Source organism: Solea solea, chromosome 2, assembly GCF_958295425.1.
Source record: "Solea solea chromosome 2, fSolSol10.1, whole genome shotgun sequence".
Taxonomy (NCBI): Eukaryota; Metazoa; Chordata; class Actinopteri; order Pleuronectiformes; family Soleidae; genus Solea; species Solea solea.
The window spans coordinates 9,701,622-9,718,703 of record NC_081135.1 but is presented as its reverse complement, the minus strand read 5'-3'; the positions used below and the strand labels follow the sequence as shown (position 1 = coordinate 9,718,703).

Sequence of the window (17,082 nt, the reverse complement as noted above, 5' to 3'; positions counted from 1 at the left end):
CATGATTCAATAGATGTAACCTAATTTTTTTTTTTTGACCTTTTCGTTGTTTTATCATACCAAATTATATATTATGGACTTTATGTAATGATATAATTTTCTTTCCCCATAAATGCTAAATGAAAGTTGGTCCAAGTGCTGTTTTATCGAGTATTTTTTCCTTCTTCTCTGCAACTAAATAGTTGTAAGCATTCATAGAGCTTTAGAGAAAATCTGAGAATAATTGACAGAAATCCCAAAATAAAAGGTCAAAGTCCATTGGAGCATATGTAACTGTTGTTGTTTTTTATTATTTCTCATTTAGAAAAAATACAAAGAACATTAGCATTCAAAATAATTTCACACAGAAACTGATCTCACAAATTAATTATTAACATATTGAACTGTATACACCTTTTTAATATTAATTTGTCATATTCGTCACAAATGTCTCCCATCTTTTCTTTGACCTGTTTGACCTGAACCGTGGTGCTTTTATTGTGAAAAGGAAACAAGCATGATGTTCGGAAAAAAAACAACTAACAATTTAAAAAAAAAAAAAGTAAACAATACAAGGCAACAGTTATTCAAGTAAGTCTTGTGTTTCAAGAGGCAACTTTTGTCTACTTGGTGCTTAATACAGCAGCCATTTTGAGAGGTCATAGTTGGAGAAGCACAGGTGTAAATAATCAAATGAATGACACGTCTTTTGAATTAACGAGTGGATGAAAAATTAGTTTTGGGCCAAGTGTCGACACAACATTATGTTTGTTTTTTGAATCTTACTATGTTAATGTCAATATTTACTTTAAACTGTTACTACACTCTTTAAATATGCAGTAAATTGTAAATACCTGCCAGATATTGAAAGTTCTAAGTATTCTGGTGGGGGAAAAATGGACAAAAGCACTTTCTTTAGTTTTAAAAAGGACATTTTCTGAAACTGCCCCTGCCTGCCTGAACACAGTCGTCGTTAACGTGATGAGTCACACCTGTGCTTTTCTGCTGCGCTCAGGACCCACCGAGTCAGTGAGAGTCATGAGTGTATGTTGTGAATATGAACGCGCTGTTTCCTGTGTGTGACTGCGGTCGTCATGCATCAAGCTCGTATGGAATCATATGATCTTAGCTTTTCTGTCAGTCAGCTGCGACGCTAACAAACAGAGGATAGTTGAAGCACGGATTTTGCGGAGGAGTTTTTGGATTTATCGTTTTTGGAATGCTTCAGTCGAGTTCGGGATGTTTAATCATCAAAGCCAATGGGTTTGAGGTATGGCCCTTCACTCACTCACTCACTCACTCACACATCATTTTTCAATGGAATGAAGTAAACCTATTTTTGCCATGTTTTTTAACCAGGCTTCAACTGAATACCAGCTGTCAATCACACTGGTGTCCACTTTTTCCTCTAATTGGGAACATTATTTACAAATTTAACACCATTTCCTATTGACGGCTGAAACTAGATAGTAAGTGCAGTGACTTGTTTGTCAGTAGTGTTTACTGATGTTATAGATCAAGTTAAAAGTCAAAGCTCATTTTACCACAGACTTCCTTTATTGGGGGTTTCTTTTTGCTACCAGCAGAGTTGCCCCCTAGTGGCTATTCAATATAATCTACCTTTTTATATTTACATAAGGTGAACTAGATCTATTTAGTGTCACAGGAGCACAGCACGTCATGGCTTAGTACCTATTCAGCGTGGGGATAGTCATCACTGCATGGCTGTGTGGAACTGCGGTGACTTTGTTTTACACGTGACACACACACAAACGAGTGAATAGTGTCTTAGTCACGCCATAAGGTGAACTGTAGTTAGTTTTTCATAAGCAGTTATGGAGGCATAAGTCCGACCTTTCTGCCTTTTGAAGTTTGAAAGTTATTAAAAAGCCAATGGAAAGTTGAGTTAAACGCCTATGATGAGTTCTGAGAATCAGCTGCTTCCTTGAAGAGGAAAAGGGAAAGTGCAGAATGCTTGCTTTGCAACAGTACAGGAAAAGTAAGGCTGAATTTGCTGTCAAAGGACAGACTTGTGGATGGATTCGAGTTAAAATGGAACATTTTGTTCATTTCATACAAAATACCTGTGTCATTAAGTAGGGGTGTAGATTTTGGTCCGGTAGTGACTTGGTAACGCCCCCTGGGCAGGATACGAAGCTGTTCACCTCTGTAGATATGTGTGTGTGTGTGTGTGTATGTATGTATATGTATATATACACATAAATCAGGCAATATGTCGGTGAACTCGTCTCTTCAGCGACTGTTTTCACCAACCAAACGAGTAAATTGTGTGAGCTACACTGCAGGCAGAGAGACCGAGGCACCAGACCAGCTCCAGAAGCCAAACCCAGCATAAAGAGTGTCGGTGAACGTGGTGTTGAAGGTGTGCAGGTGGACGAGCGAGTCAGAGGAGACGGCGAAGAAGGACAGCGTCCCCGCAGGACAGTCCACGAACACCGCTACTCTGTTTGGGCGAGTGAAGGAGGAGGTGACGGGGCTGGTCGTGAGCTCGTTGTCGTGATACGCGAGGTAACTGCCCTCAGAGCAGACGTGACGGTTATTGTGTGTGATCGTGCATCCCTCAACATCAGAGCAGTACAGAGCCCAGGACTGAGTGTTCCTCCCGAACCAACAGTCGTCGCCCTCTCCCTTGCGCGCGATTCCTCTGTAGCTCACCGACACGCAGGCGATGCCGCTCCAGTCGACCTCCCAGTAGCAGCGACCGGTCAGAGCGTTGGAGCACAGCAGCTGGGGCCGGTCGTCAAACCTCTCGGTGTGATCGGGATACCTCAGGGAGTCGTCCACGTGTGTCACCGTCCTGGAGTCGTCAGACACTTGGAGGTTCCTGTTCAGTGTGTTTGTGTCAAAGGTGTGCTCAAGGAAATCTGACGGAGAGATAAGACACGACAGGTGTTGATGAGGGATTTTCCATCGTTAAATCACAAAAATAATCTAATGTAAAATCACTTACACTTCCTCAGACCTGGCCTCAACCACCAGACAGTGTCAGGCCCCAGCCTGAAAGAAGAGAGTTGCGTGTTTGACAGATTAGGAAGTGGATTAAGGGCAGAAATTGACATTTTTCTGTCCTAATCGGACCAAAACTGGAGGGAATAATGGCCAAACCTGACCTGAACCCAACATGGGTCCTAGATTTAGTCTGAGCCCAACAAATACCCGTCAATCATAAGTACTTCATCTGAAAACTTCAACTTTTACGGTTACAGCAAGCAACAAAGGCTGCATCCAAGAGGAAGCAGCTAATAACCCCATGAACACACAGACGCACAGGTACACACACTTTAAGAGTTATCACCGAGTCATAGCACTTATGTGTAAAATAAATAAGTTAATCATTCATAAGCTCTTAATAAAAACTTGTTTTTTTAAAAAAAAGGTCTCAGGGTGAGAGGAATCCCGATTATTTGTGTTATGTAAAGTCGTTTGTAACCACTAAGGTGAATCAAAGTTTAACCCCTCAGAGTTTTTACCTCAGAGTCTCCAGTGCACAGTGAGGACTCTGTAGTCCCACGGACAGCAGCTGCATTCCAGAGTCCTCCAGGTTGTTGTTACTCAGGTCCAGGTCTCGCAGACTACAGGACTCGGAGCCGAGGACCGAGCCCAGAGCTTCACAGCTTCTCTCTGAGAGGTTGCAGCCGCTCAGACTGCAAAGACGACAGTGAACCAGAGGACAGACGCGTGTTTAAGTATGGAATTAAAGATTTGACAAAAAAAAAAAAACAGAATTTGGTCTAACCCGAGAGTCTCCAGTGCACAGTGTGGACTCTGCAGCCCAGCAGACAGCATCTTCACTCCAGAGTCCTGCAGGTTGTTGTTGCTCAAGTCCAGCTCTCTCAAACTAGAGGACTTGGAGCTGAGGACTGAGGCCAGAGCCTCACAGCTTCTCTCTGAGAGGTTACAGCCGCTCATTCTGGAGGGATAATGGTGAGGAATATGAGAAGAATACTAATCTTGTTGGCATGATGAATACATAAAAAAACCTGAACACTTACAGAGCTTTGCTTGAAGCTTTGACCACGAGCAGCAGCCGGGGAAGAGCCTCCTCTGAAGCCGAATACTTCTTCAAGTCAAACACATCCAGGTTTTTAGCGGATGACAGTAAGATGAAAGCCAGAGCTGACCACTGACCAGGAGACAGTTTGCACATGGAGAGACTTCCTGCTCTCAGGTACTGCTGGATCCCCTCCACGAGAGAACGATCGTTCACTTCATTCAGGCAGTGGAACAGGTTGATGCTCTTCTCTGCAGAGGACGTCGCTTCGATCTTCTTCTTGATGTACTCGATTGTTTCCTGATAGGTCCACGAGCCACTTCCTGTCTGTGTCAGTAGCAGGCCTCGAAGGAGAGTCTGATTTGTTCCTACCGACAGACCCAAGAGGAAGCGGAGGAACAAGTCCAGGTGTCCATTAGGACTGTGTAAGGCCTCGTCCACAGCGCTCTGATAGAAGTGTGTCGTTGCAGACTCGTGTTTTCTTGCTTCAGGCATCTGGGAGTTTGATTTCTCCTGCGACATCAGATTAACTCCAGAATTAATGAAGGTCAGATGCACATGGAGAGCAGCCAAAAACTCCTGAACACTCAAATGGACGAAGCAGAACACCTTGTCCTGATACAGACCTTGCTCCTCTTTAAAGATCTGGGTGAACACTCCCGAGTACACGGAGGCTGCTGTGACATCGATGTCACAATCTCTCAGGTCCGATTCGTAGAAAATCAGGTTTCCTTTCTGCAGCTGCTCAAAAGCCAGTTTCCCGAGACACTTGATCATCTCCATGCTCTCTGGACTCCAGTGTGAGTCCGTCTCAGCTCCTCCGTCATACTTGACCACCTTCAGTTTGGACTGAACCACCAGGAAGTGGATGTACATCTCAGTCAGGGTCCTGGGAAGCTCCCCTACCGCTCTGCTTTTCAACACGTTCTCCAGAACTGTGGCAGTGATCCAGCAGAACACTGGGATGTGGCACATGATGTGGAGGCTGCGTGACATCTTTATGTGGGAGATGATCTCACTGGCCGTCTCCTCATTCTGAAACCTCTTCTTGAAGTACTCCTCTTTCTGTGGGTCTGTGAACCCTCTGACCTCCGTCACCATGTCAACACACTCAGCAGGGATCAGATTGGCTGCTGCGGGTCTTGTGGTTATCCAAAGACGTGCAGTGGGAAGCAGTTTCCCCCTGATGAGGTTTATCAGTAGCACGTCCACCGACGTGGACTCCGTCGCATCGGTCAGGATCTTTGTGTTGCGGAAGTCCAGAGGGAGTCGACACTCGTCCAGACCGTCAAAGATGAATACCATTTGGAACTCTTCAAAACTCCAGATTCCTGCTTCTTTGGTTTCTGTAAAGAAGTGATGAATGAGTTTCACCAGGCTGTACTCTTCCCCCTTCAGCAGATTCAGCTCTCGGAAAGTGAACGGAAACATGAACTGTACGTCTCTGTTGGCTTTGTCCTCGGCCCAGTCCAGAGTGAACTTCTGCGTCAAAACGGTTTTCCCGATGCCTGCCACTCCCTTGGTCATCATCGTTCTGACTGGTTCATCTCTTTCAGGTGAGGCGTGAAAGATGTCTTCTTGTTTGATGGTCGTCTCCGCTCGGTGCAGTTTCCTGGCGGCCGTTTCGATCTGTCGGACCTCGTGTTCCTCGTTGACCTCTCCGCTGCCTCCCTCTGTGATGTAGAGGTCTGTGTAGATCTGGTTCAGGAGGGTTGGGTTTCCTGCTTTAGTGATGCCCTCAAACACACACTGGTACTTCCTCTTCAGGTTAGATTTAAGTTTGCCTTGACAAAGCGGAGCACGGGATCCTGAAGGAACAAACGAGATTCATCTAGAAATATGTGCAGGGTTGCGTACTGACCTTAAAACTTCATCGTTTGATATCACATTTCAGAAAAGGAGTTAATCTTTATCATTTATTTTCACAAAAAAAGTTTTGATTCCACGTGATTATTCAACGGTATTTAATTGAATACCAATCTGATTTCGAGTGTTTTTTTTTTTCTATCATGGAGATAAAGATTCCTGGCTTGTCTGGTTGAATAATTATGGACATGTGAATTAGAATAAAGAAAATGATTAAAACTATGTGGTAAATCAGAAAACGCATGTCTCATTGAATATACAAAGGAACAGATTTGGAAAAGTATGACAATATGATATTACAGTATGTTAAAATGTATAGATTAAACTATAATATGACGTTAGGAATCACAGCCTTTGTCATCAATCAAAAACCTGAAAATGTGTTAATGAGACTTTATCAGCATCAGTGAGCCAATAAGAATACAGCATCCTGAATTTTATTATCTTTTTTTTCCCCACAATTTAATGTAATTGGTATCTAAATAGTATTCTTCAGAAATCAGTATCAAAGACCAGATATCGGTACCAATAACGGCTGCAGCGATTAATCAATTAATCAATTAACAAAGGTTTCTTGGCTCCATACACCAAAGAAATCATTAAAACAGAATAATTCTGGTTTGTGGACAAAAACAAGACGATTGAGAACATAGACAAATAACTAATCGATTAATCAAAGTGTGATAATTTAATGTCTCTAAAACATTATGTCTAATGATATAAGTAAGTTTCTGCATGACAAGAACTCTTTGGACGAAATCCTCCTACCACTCTCAAGACACTCAGCCAGCTCCTTCTGCTTCATCTTCCTCAAGAAGTCCAGTGTGATCTTCAGAAACGCCTCTCTGCTGCTCCCCCCATGTTCACCGTCAAGCACCTCCTCATCCTCACCCCCAAAGCATTCTGGACTCAGGATCTTCTTTATCCTCTTTAGCTCACTCTTCACAAAAGCAACCATGTTGTCTTCCAGCATCTGGAATGGAACGGAACAATGATTATCAGAGCCACTCTGATGATTCACTGAAAGAGCAGCATGGCGGTTATTGTGAGCAGAAGCGGTACAGACCATAAACACAGAGTCCAGCTGTGTTTGAGGCAGCTGAGCAGACTGACCATTGGGAACCTCGGAGCACCCCCACTCAAATCTGTGGAGGAACGACGGGGAAAAAAGCATTGCACAACTAACAATCCTTAAAAGTGACTCATTTTAGTGTCAGACTGACTCAAAACTGTGGCAAATAATTGGCTTAAATTGTAATTGTACATTGTATGCAGGAAATGGAGGAAAATGTTTTAAAAATGTCAAGCATGAATAAATACACACATTCCTGCTCAGTTTCACCAGCAGCTAAAGTCATCAGTCTGGGTTACCTCAGACCAGCGTCTGATTGTAAATGTTTGGCACAATGCTGAAGAGGATTAAGGAAGGAAGAGGATTTGTTTCTGACGTCACCTTTGATGTTTCCAAGTTGGGACGTCGTCGCTCTCTGCAGGTTGTCCCCGCCTCCTAACATGTAAAGAAAAAACACATTTCCTTACAGTACATCGCCTCTTTTCTTTTAAATGCATGTTTAAAACGACAAACAATCTTACAATCCTACAATCTTTGAATAAATTCAGTCTGCGGCGGAACAATTACAACAACTGTCATTTCACCAACAAAAATTGCAATTTTAAAGTCTTACTCTGTCGTCCTATTAGCAAAGAATATTGGTGACTCCATAGATTCGTCGCTGTTTGCGGACACACAGCTGGGTTCAGGTTTAGGTTTGGGTCCCGATACAGATGATTCTTGTGTCAGACAAGTCCTGAAAAAGCAGTCACAGTGAAAGTCAGTTCCTCTGTCTGCAACCTTAGTGCCCACGTCACCTTCTGCGACAAAAACACATGCCAAACGAGCACAACCAGTACTTGTTCCGTGTCTAATGTCTCTGTGTCACTTCAGACTGGTTAAATTTAAAATTTAGTTAGAACTTACTTCTTTTTAGCAAAGAATATTGGTGGCTCCATAGATTGGACACTGTTTGAAGACACACCGCTGGATTCAGATGCCATATTAATCCTGAAAAGACAGACATAGGGAAATTAAGTTCCTCTATTAACAACCACAGTGCTCACCTCATCCTCTGAGAACCATAGTTTTCAAAAAATACCCACCTATTTGTCGAGTAAGATTTGTGCATAGTAGCATCCATCCATTAGCCAAAGATTCTCCAATAAATAATGTAATTAAAAATATAGTCTATTTAAAAACATGGACAGAACTTACTTCTTTTTAGCAAAGAATATTGGTGGCTCCATTGATTCGTCACTGTTTGAGGACACACAGCTGGGTTTAGGTTTTCGTGGAGACACAAAGAAGTCTGGTCTCTGACTCCTACAAGAAAGAGACGGAGGGACATTAAGTTTCTCTAGCTACAACCTAAAGAGCTGATTTTGAGTTGTGGACAGATTCCGTGTCACCTCTGGGCTTCGGTCTGGCTCTTGTGCTCCCCACACAGAGTAGGTTCAGAGGCAGGAGCTCCCTCCTCTCTATCCTCGCTCTGATTCATCATCCCGAGATGATCAGCTCACACATACTCTGCGTACATTCACCTGTGGATAGCACATCTGAATATAAATCATCCTTTCATCCAAAGCTCTGCAACATCAAATCAGTGCAAAAAAAGGGCAGAACCATTAATTGGATTAATTGCTTTCCAATCATAGGGTTAGGGTTACACTTCACCTCTTTAACTTGTCATTCTTGCATTAAAGTAGTTTGTATTTTGACAGTATAATGTGGGCAAAGGTCCATCTTGTTTTAAATCTATAACACAGAAAATATTTAACTGAAATTTGTTTTTTAAAAAAGGAACTTCAATTGCAATGTGTGTTAGATTAGCCACATTTAAAAAAAATTACCCAAATCATTCAGCACTAACAGAAAATAAACAACTAATATTTAAAAAAAAAAAAAAAGAAAACACACACACACACACATTGCAGGAGAAAAACACTATTTAAGGGTCAAATGAAGGTCAATGATGGTCCAGACCTTGAGAATTAATCGCGTCTAATTCTTACACTTTCATTAGCTGGTTCTCTAACAACTAAGCTTGGCCTTCACATACCATAAGGAATGTCATTCTTTTTCTGTTAACATTGTTATCTTACACATATGAACGTGAAACGTTGTTTGTCCGTTGGGTTTGTAAATGTAATAACCCTTCTGTCAATGGTCCTTTAAAGACCAGTCTTGGCTAGCCTATCACCAGATAATGACATTTTGGAACTGACTGGTTAAACAACAGAATACGTTATACTTAATTTGTTTAGACACTAAGCATCATATTGTTTATCACACGTTTGCAATATAATAACATATATTGGAGAGCACTGACCACCACAGCTCACGGACCGACAGTACTGCTGCTACTCCAAACCCCGAAAATACACTCACAACGGCGGATATAATGGATTTAATGTCGGCTAACGTGGTCAGTTCACCCGTTGACCTTCCAGTTATGACACAACAATACATTAATAACGCCACAAAAACATGACAGGTTAAAAAGTGGGTCGAAAATTACCTCTGCGCCAAAGCATCCGTTCAGCGTCAGGTTTAGCAACGCTAATAGCATCTTAATCAGAGGAAGTGCAAAACAAACACTACACACGAGGAAGTGACATAAACTTTCTTCGCTGTAAAAAATGATGTGTCTACTCTACTTAAACACGTGACATCGAGCGTCCACACTGTCAAACTATACACTGTTAAAAAAAGGAAAGAAAGTAAACACTGTAAAAAATACAAGGCAATGAGGCGTCACACTGTAAAAAGAAAGTATAAGGGAAGAACGTAAACACTGTAAAAAAAAAAACAAGGCAGTGAGGCGTCACACTGTAAAAAGAAAGTATAAGGGAAGAACGTAAACACTGTAAAAAAAACACAGACACAAACACTGCCTTGATTTTTTTTATGGCATGTGAGGTTCATGACTTGGGAGGCACTGATTCCTCTGGAGTCGGATGTACAAATTAATATAAACCCAAAATAGAAGCTTATATTTCAATTTTGACCTTAACTGAAACATTTAGTTGTTTTTAAAAGCTTTTAATCAATTCCATACTGTTCAACAATATGATAGCAAGAAAAACAAAATAATATTTATTAACATAAGGTCAAATAAACTGGTTCGTGACTGGAACAAGATGGTATAGTTAAAGAGGATGACGATATGGAGTTTGATGACTGGACAGATGGTGGGGATGGTGAGTTCAGATCAGATTAAGAAAGGAGAGTAAATCTTAAGGGAGCGAGGAATTCAAATTCATTCTAAAACTTTGGAAAGGAAGATGAGCATATCGGTTTAGGACCAAACAGGAAATAAAAAAGGAGGTAAGCGAAGTGGAAATGGTTAAGATCGATGATAATAACCTGTAAAGCAGAAGAACAGAATAAAAAAAAAGCTTTACATATTGAAGATATTTGAAAAAAAAAAAAGGATACAGTAAGTTAAAGAAGGATCTGGAGGAGTTGGAGTGAGATTAAGAGAAACGTTCAGAAGATTTCTGAATCATGTTAACAGTGAGCAGATTAATAGCCTTGTGCTTCTGGAATTTCGGGAATCTACACTTCATGAAATAATCCAAATTTAGACATTTGAGTTTTCTCAGAAGAATTTTGATTGAAGAGCTAATGGGGAAAATGATGGAGGAAGCACAAAACGAGAATTGTACCTTAGTGGACAGAGGAATGTGATAAAGTAATTTGAATTAAAATTGGAGATCCTTTTGTAATTAATTCGGAAGGGAGATCATGATAGACGATATCTAAGGGAATGGAGAATGAAATTGGCTTTTCTTTGTTTGCAGGTGATGGGGCAATTCGGAAGAGGGGACAGAATGTGGAATTCAATGAAAACAAAGGACATTGAGGGACATGTATAATCGCATCAGTTAAATCAGTTTTAGATTATGACTGTGTGGTGTAAGGCTCTGCAGCAAGCACATCCCAAAAAAATAATGACAGAAATTACAATATGAGGCTTTAAACAACGAACACTATCAACAATACCTCCATGGATACTTCAAGATTCCACAGTAACCAAAGAATGCTGAGTTATAATCCATATGCAATACAAACTTATATCAACATTTAACATAGTTACAATCGGTGCATCAAAAAATTATCCAATAAAGTAGACTTTTTGTCCCAGAGTTTATCGCATACTATGTCAGTTATTTAAAAAACAAAGCTGATTGAGAGGATGTAGATGAATATTTAGGTTTATAAGATAAAAGTAGAAGTAGAAGAAGAAGCTTGGTATTGCAGTTCCTCTACTATCCAGCAGATAGAGGACGCTCTCCGGGGATCCGGCGCTCTTGTCGGCCGTCGTTGACTGTTTACATCCGACAGGAAGTCTCACACAGACAGCTTTGTGATTTTTTTTTTCTCTCCCACTAGCTTCGCATTTTCTTCATTTTTAACATAGTAAAAAAACACATCAGCCACTTTTAACCGACTGTAATTCACGGGGATGGAGGAATACCAAAACGGCAACGAGGTTAGTACTCGAATCGCTTTATTTGTTATTCTTTTTCATTTTATCGCCACTCCCTCACACTAACGTTAACCTATGCTATTGTGCGACCAGACTCGTATTTTCTATTACTATTTTACTAATTTCTATTATTGCTATATATACTAGAACAGAAGGTGCTTATCTTAGTATTATGTTTTTGTTAACTAACGTTAATATCCTGCATTAATTCCCCATGACTTTGACGCTGAGCTGCGTCTGTGTTATTGACCTATCAAGACCTCATAACATTTTATAGCTACTATGTTTATATACTCAGTCTTGTGTAAAGTATTTAAAAGGGATACTTGAGTAAACGTACAAGTATCTTACCAGAAAATGACTTTCATAGAAGTCGAAGTCACTTTTTATAATGTTACTGAAGTAAAAGTCTCGAAGCATATGACGTTTATTCTACTTAAGTATCAAAAATAATTTTCTGATATACAATGTACTAGAATGTTAGAAGTGAAAGTATTAAAAAAGTGGAGAAAATGTAGTGGCGTAAAATGAAAAGTTGCTAAAGTAAAGTGTAATTTTGTACAGTAAGGAAATGTTTTTACTTTGTTACATTACAGCACTCTATTTACTGCAAATATCTTGAACTTTTTTTGTCTAAACGAACATTTCAGGTATACACAATTCTTTGAGATGTCACTTTGCCCATTAATTTGTTATTACAGATGTCTTTCATTTGATTGTAGATCTTGACAGCTAAATTATGACTATCAACAATACAAATAATTACAATTTAATAATGACTAGTCATAATTCAAGAGGAATTGAAGGTATTGTAGATTAATTAAAATGGAATTTATAGATCGTCATGATTTAGTTGTACAATTTAATGAAAGATATCTCTAATGAGAAACCACAATCTATTTGAACTCAAGGAACTTCTGTGTGTCTGTTCATTGCATAACTGTCCAACACTTGACTTGATGGGCTTCAAACTTAGCAGGTGACTTAAATGGAAGGTGCAGATGGGAAGACTGTTAATGTGGATATCTGAAATGTTATTTGGACTAGGAAGAAATTGAATTGACCATGTGTAATATATTTGTATGCAAACTAGCTAATAAGCTTGCCATTGAGGTCAGCTCACTGTTTTGTGTAAAAGTGTGTGTGTGTGTGTGTGTGTGTGTGTGTGTGTGTGTGATATTTTTATAAAATGGTGCACTAACTCATATGTGATTTTCTTTTTTAGGGCTCCTTCAACTCAGAAGAGGCTGAAAATGTTGTCAAAGAGGTAATGTTGAACCATGGACACCACATTTTTCCACTCTGTTGGACTGTACTAACTACTTCCTAATCTTTATAAAAAGAGTCAAATATTTAGAAGTGTTACCTCTCAATTTCTTTCATATTTTTAAAGATATTACTTTGATGTTATACTTTAATATTACATTTTTAATATTATTGTTTCGTCATTTTCCAGTGGGTTCCACATAAAAGTTTCCACATTTAGGAGCACACACTGCACCTTTAAGCAGTGTTCCCAAGGGTCCTTGAAATCCTTTAAAGTTTTTGAAAACTGCCCTAAATAGACTTAGTTCATTGAAAGTGCTTGCATTTTGTGTAAGAAAGAAGTTAAGTTGATATTCAGGTAAATGCCTTCCACCACTGTTTGTTTCCGACACCACCGACTGCTTCATGCACCCTGCGTTGTGTGATGTGTGTAGACTAGGCCTACGCACCACAAACGTCGAGTCATAATTACTTGCGGTGTTGACTACATTTCACTTGTGTTGCCGTGTTCAGGTTTTTTTTATCAGTGATGTTCTTTGAATTCCAGGACAGTGTTTGCTCTGTATTCTAACATCCTCAGGGTTGAACAGCAGCATCTCGAGTGACTTCCACATGACTGTAAACCTCTGCAACACTCTGTGTTTGTGTGTTTGCCTCAGTGCATCGAGAACATTGTTGGTGCTGAAGACTACAGTCAGACTCAGGTGAACAAATGGACTGCTGGTATTGTGGAGCGCTGCCTCACACAGCTGGTCAAACAGGGGAAACCATACAAGTACATTGGTATGAATGTATTTGATCTTGTTTTAATAGTTTATTATTGTGCTCAAATATTCCTTAACATATATTAAAAGATCATAAAATCAAACACAGACAAGAAAATGTAATTGGTAGTTTGTGGAGCTACTATCATCTGTTAAATTCAACCTTTATTTGTTCTTGTGGCTCAGAAACACACTCACCGAACACTAAATGTGATAAAAAATGACCTATGTCCTTGTCTGTCTGTATAGTGACGTGCGCTGTGATGCAGAAAACAGGAGCAGGACTTCACACGGCCAACTCCTGTTACTGGGACACCACCATGGACGGTAAAGAAGAATTCCTTTGCTTGATAGAGATTTCCACGCACGTCAGCAAACTATGGCCATGGCATCCCAGAAAGGATGTCACACTTTAAAACCCAAAATACATGCTTGGGCTGGTTTATCCATTCAGACTGCTGTAGAATCATACTGGTGCAAGATGGTGGCCTCCATAAACCAGTTTGTTGGTGTAGAAGTACTGCACATATAAAAGGCTTCATCTAAGGTTAAGATAACTATAAGATATATTTTTTATATATATAAACAGACTTATTTCAAATTTTCTGCCAATAAACCCTAAGTATTACACACTGGTCCATTAAAAAAATTGGTCACGTTATTATTCCATGTCCTCTGCAAAATATGTTTGACTGTGTCGGTGTTGTTGATGTTTTGTTGCCCACCACCTACCAACAACGTCTTAATTTGCTTGAAAACAACTGGATTAAGTTAAATAAATCATTGCACATCATATTTGAACTGCTCCTTCTTGGATCTATTACAAAGATCAGTTTCTAAAAAAAATCACCTCTCTTGATATTTGTGTCTTTTATAGGGAGCTGTACAGTGAGATGGGAAAACCGCACCATGTACTGTGTGGTCAGTGTGTTTGCCGTCGCTGTCGTATAGGACACATACACACAAAAGAACACACCGATGACCAAAACAGCCACCAACACCGGAAGAAGAATGCAGTGTGTCCCTGTGAACAGCAGGGGGCCACCAAGTGCCACATCCACACAGCGCTGTGTAGACCTGAGGAACAGAGACAAAAAACCCTGGATTTTCTTCAGATCTTTCAGCCCTCAGATCCAATGAATATCTAATCAATGTATTTATATTCTCACATCACTGCATTGGAATCTCTATTTATTACAAAAGGCTGTCATTATGCAGCAGCAGTAGCTGTGTGCAACACATTTAGTTTGTTCCCTGTTTTCTGTTCCAAACATTGTGTCAGAGAAAGATTAAGCACTTTTGTATGAGGAGCTGTTTGCTGCAAGAAATAAACGATTGATTGATAGATGAGAAACCATCATTCCTTATGTAAAAATAAAGGCAGATAAACAGTCAATGCGATTTTATCTTGTTCTGTTGAGACGTTTAATGACATTTTGTGGATCTGAGAATTTTATCTTGAAGAAACGATGCCCAAGGACATAATTATAACTGAAATATCCATCCATCTTCTACCGCTTTATCTAACACAGGAGGGTCGTGGGGTGGTGCTGTGTCAATCTTAGCTGACATAGGGTGATAGGCGGGGTTCGCTGATAGTCAGTTTCGCCAGTCCATTGCAAGGCTACATAGAGAGAAACAACCATTCATTCTCACACTCGCACTTACGGTCAATTTAGACAGTCCAATTTACCTTGTCCCCATATTGCATGTTTTTGGAGTGGGAGGGAGCCGGAGACCCCGGAGGAAACCCACGCACACACAGGGAGAACATGCAAACTCCATGCAGAACATTTTGGATTTTGCAGTTTGAAAGTGAGTCGAGTCTAGGATGATTCACCAACAAGTAGTTTATGTAGTTTGCAATTTTCAAATAAGTGAGGCTCCATAAAAGTCTATTATATTGTGAAAGTTCATTATGTCTTCTGATTGGAACTAACAAAACTAAATTTTTACGCATTTACACATTGTGTAGTTTTTACCGAAAGTAGAAAAGTTCCAAATCATGACATAACATTAAAATAATTTTGTATGGCAAAATTGCAACATATATGAACTTGAGACATGCAGTAAACATTTCAAACGTCTCTAAGCAATATGCAAAATTACCAATTTTCAACTGATTATGATATGGCAAGTTGTCTTACTGACAAGGAAATTAGTCAGGAAAAAAGGTGCCACTTGAACTTAAAGGATCATATTGCAATAATACTGTATGATCTCCACTCTCTCAGACTCTCACAGTACACCTCCCAGGGCTGTAATTGGCAGCTTTTCAAAGGAGTGGTGAATGAAGGAGTCATTGGTGGCAGTTAAATGTAATTCCCTGTACAATTTCTGTCTTTTATCATCCACTTCCTCAGTTGTCATTCTTTGGCAGTGACCAGGTCTCCTGGGTTTTTGCTTTTTTGTCTCCCTGCAGGCTTCATACGACGCCCGAGTACAGAGGCCATTCCCCCGCTGTGACATGGATGTTGGCATTGAAGTTGTCCTCCCCAGGGTCAGAGGTCAGGGTGAAGAGCCTGCATGGACACAGAGGGATACTGAATGAAGATGCACCGATTCACCTCCATACTGAAGTGGTTTTCTTTCCATCTACAACTCCCGAGTCTTGGAGGTGAGGCATCAGCACCTGTACAACCAGGTATGTTTTGGGATTTTTGTTAGGGATGGGACAATACCACTTTTTTGGGTCCGATACCAATATCAAAAACTCGACTATCTACTGATGCAGTCATTTTAGACCATTTATGAGAAACTGTTAACAACACATTTGTGCTGAGTCATTTCAAAGACATAATTATCCATGCAACAAATAATGTTCTCCACAAAAAGAAGTAATAAACAGCCCAGACATGACTCAGCTTAATGGTTTTGCTGATTTTTAATTTGCATTTTTACAGTCTCTGCATAGTGAAGCATGCGATATATAGGGTTTGTACTGGATTCTACATTTTTATCTGTCCGATATCCAATCCAGTGATTTTGACCAGTATCGGACCGATACCGATATTGACAGATACTGATTCCCATCCCTAATTTTTTATCAATTCTATTGTCTGTGCAATATTTAGACAAATACTCTTCACTTCCTCCATCTTCAACGTGCCACATGTAGGTGTAAGGCCAAATTCCATAAATAATCACTTTACAACAACAAACATCAAAGAAATTGATAAATTTCAGAAGCTTCAGCCACAGTATAACTGGCATTTTTGCTTGATTAATTATTAATAAATACACAGTCCAGTTTGAATCCTTCTAATTTTGCTGCCGTTAACTTGGTATAGAAGCTTATCTGACAGGCTTTTATGTCAGAAGTCTATTCTTTATTATTTTCCTTTCAAAAACGTGATAAAAATTCAGAACATACACAATTTTAATCAATTTTATCTAGGTTTTAAAAAAGGCCAACGATGCCTTAGCATTAGTGCTTTCCAACATCAGCTCAGGATTATAGTCAATCTGATCATCCTGTGCGATTTAACCATGTAGATAATGTGACACCCATTGAGGTTAAAAAATTAAAATAGTGTTTTCCCCTTTGCCTGCAAGGCTGCTGGTGAGCAAGGCATTACTCTCTGTCAGTCTGGATCGCGGTGACATCGAGAACCAAGACCTAGAATTTTGTTTACTTTATTCGTGTTTT

The 17,082-nt window shown here is 39.9% G+C and overlaps 3 protein-coding genes across 8 annotated transcripts in view; 2 read left to right on the top strand and 1 right to left on the bottom strand.

Annotated features, from left to right (window-relative positions):
* Positions 1–533: 533 nt before the first annotated feature.
* LOC131442944 (NLR family CARD domain-containing protein 3-like) lies at positions 534–9,618 on the bottom strand. Of its 4 annotated transcripts, none has more exons than XM_058612473.1 (13): positions 9,430–9,614; positions 8,321–8,452; positions 8,127–8,234; positions 7,836–7,919; positions 7,543–7,665; positions 7,311–7,364; positions 6,924–7,002; positions 6,626–6,830; positions 3,993–5,799; positions 3,737–3,910; positions 3,471–3,644; positions 2,951–2,997; positions 534–2,864 (listed from the first exon to the last, which is right to left on the bottom strand). In XM_058612473.1, the coding sequence occupies exons 2-13, from the start codon at positions 8,410–8,412 to the stop codon at positions 2,275–2,277; spliced, it is 3,537 nt and encodes a 1,178-aa protein (XP_058468456.1). In that variant the 5' UTR covers positions 8,413–8,452; positions 9,430–9,614; the 3' UTR covers positions 534–2,274. The 4 variants fall into 4 exon arrangements, with proteins under 4 accessions (XP_058468456.1, XP_058468457.1, XP_058468458.1 ...); XM_058612474.1 differs by lacking the exon at positions 9,430–9,614 and adding an exon at positions 9,241–9,414; XM_058612475.1 differs by lacking the exons at positions 8,321–8,452; positions 9,430–9,614 and having other exon boundaries at positions 8,015–8,215.
* A 1,623-nt stretch (positions 9,619–11,241) lies between these two features.
* On the top strand, positions 11,242–14,829 carry LOC131455235 (dynein light chain Tctex-type 3-like). The gene is made up of 5 exons (XM_058622763.1): positions 11,242–11,406; positions 12,629–12,670; positions 13,329–13,452; positions 13,683–13,760; positions 14,311–14,829. Exons 1-5 carry the CDS (start codon positions 11,380–11,382, stop codon positions 14,382–14,384), a joined length of 345 nt encoding a protein of 114 aa, XP_058478746.1. The 5' UTR covers positions 11,242–11,379; the 3' UTR covers positions 14,385–14,829.
* A 91-nt stretch (positions 14,830–14,920) lies between these two features.
* The window catches only part of LOC131455234 (growth hormone receptor-like), a 30,167-nt gene continuing 28,005 nt past the window's right edge, over positions 14,921–17,082 (top strand). The window contains exons 1-2 of one of the 3 annotated variants that reach the window (XM_058622762.1): positions 14,921–15,248; positions 15,856–16,077. The gene's annotated coding sequence lies outside the window, so the exon portion shown is untranslated. Of the gene's footprint in view, positions 16,078–17,082 lie in introns of all 3 variants that reach the window. The other 2 variants (XM_058622760.1, XM_058622761.1) reach the window with 2 other exon arrangements.

Excerpts from the sequence above, each read along its gene's own strand:
- LOC131442944 (XM_058612473.1), bottom strand. The coding sequence starts at position 8,412 with ATGATGAATCAGAGCGAGGATAGAGAGGAGGGAGCTCCTGCCTCTGAA. Across the intron at positions 7,920-8,126 it reads ATATTCTTTGCTAAAAAGAA|GATTAATATGGCATCTGAAT; the intron begins GTAAGTTCTGTC and ends CTGTCTTTTCAG. Across the intron at positions 2,998-3,470 it reads TGTGCACTGGAGACTCTGAG|GCTGGGGCCTGACACTGTCT; the intron begins GTAAAAACTCTG and ends CTCTTCTTTCAG.
- LOC131455235 (XM_058622763.1), top strand. The coding sequence starts at position 11,380 with ATGGAGGAATACCAAAACGGCAACGAG. Across the intron at positions 12,671-13,328 it reads CTGAAAATGTTGTCAAAGAG|TGCATCGAGAACATTGTTGG; the intron begins GTAATGTTGAAC and ends TGTTTGCCTCAG. Across the intron at positions 13,761-14,310 it reads CTGGGACACCACCATGGACG|GGAGCTGTACAGTGAGATGG; the intron begins GTAAAGAAGAAT and ends TGTCTTTTATAG.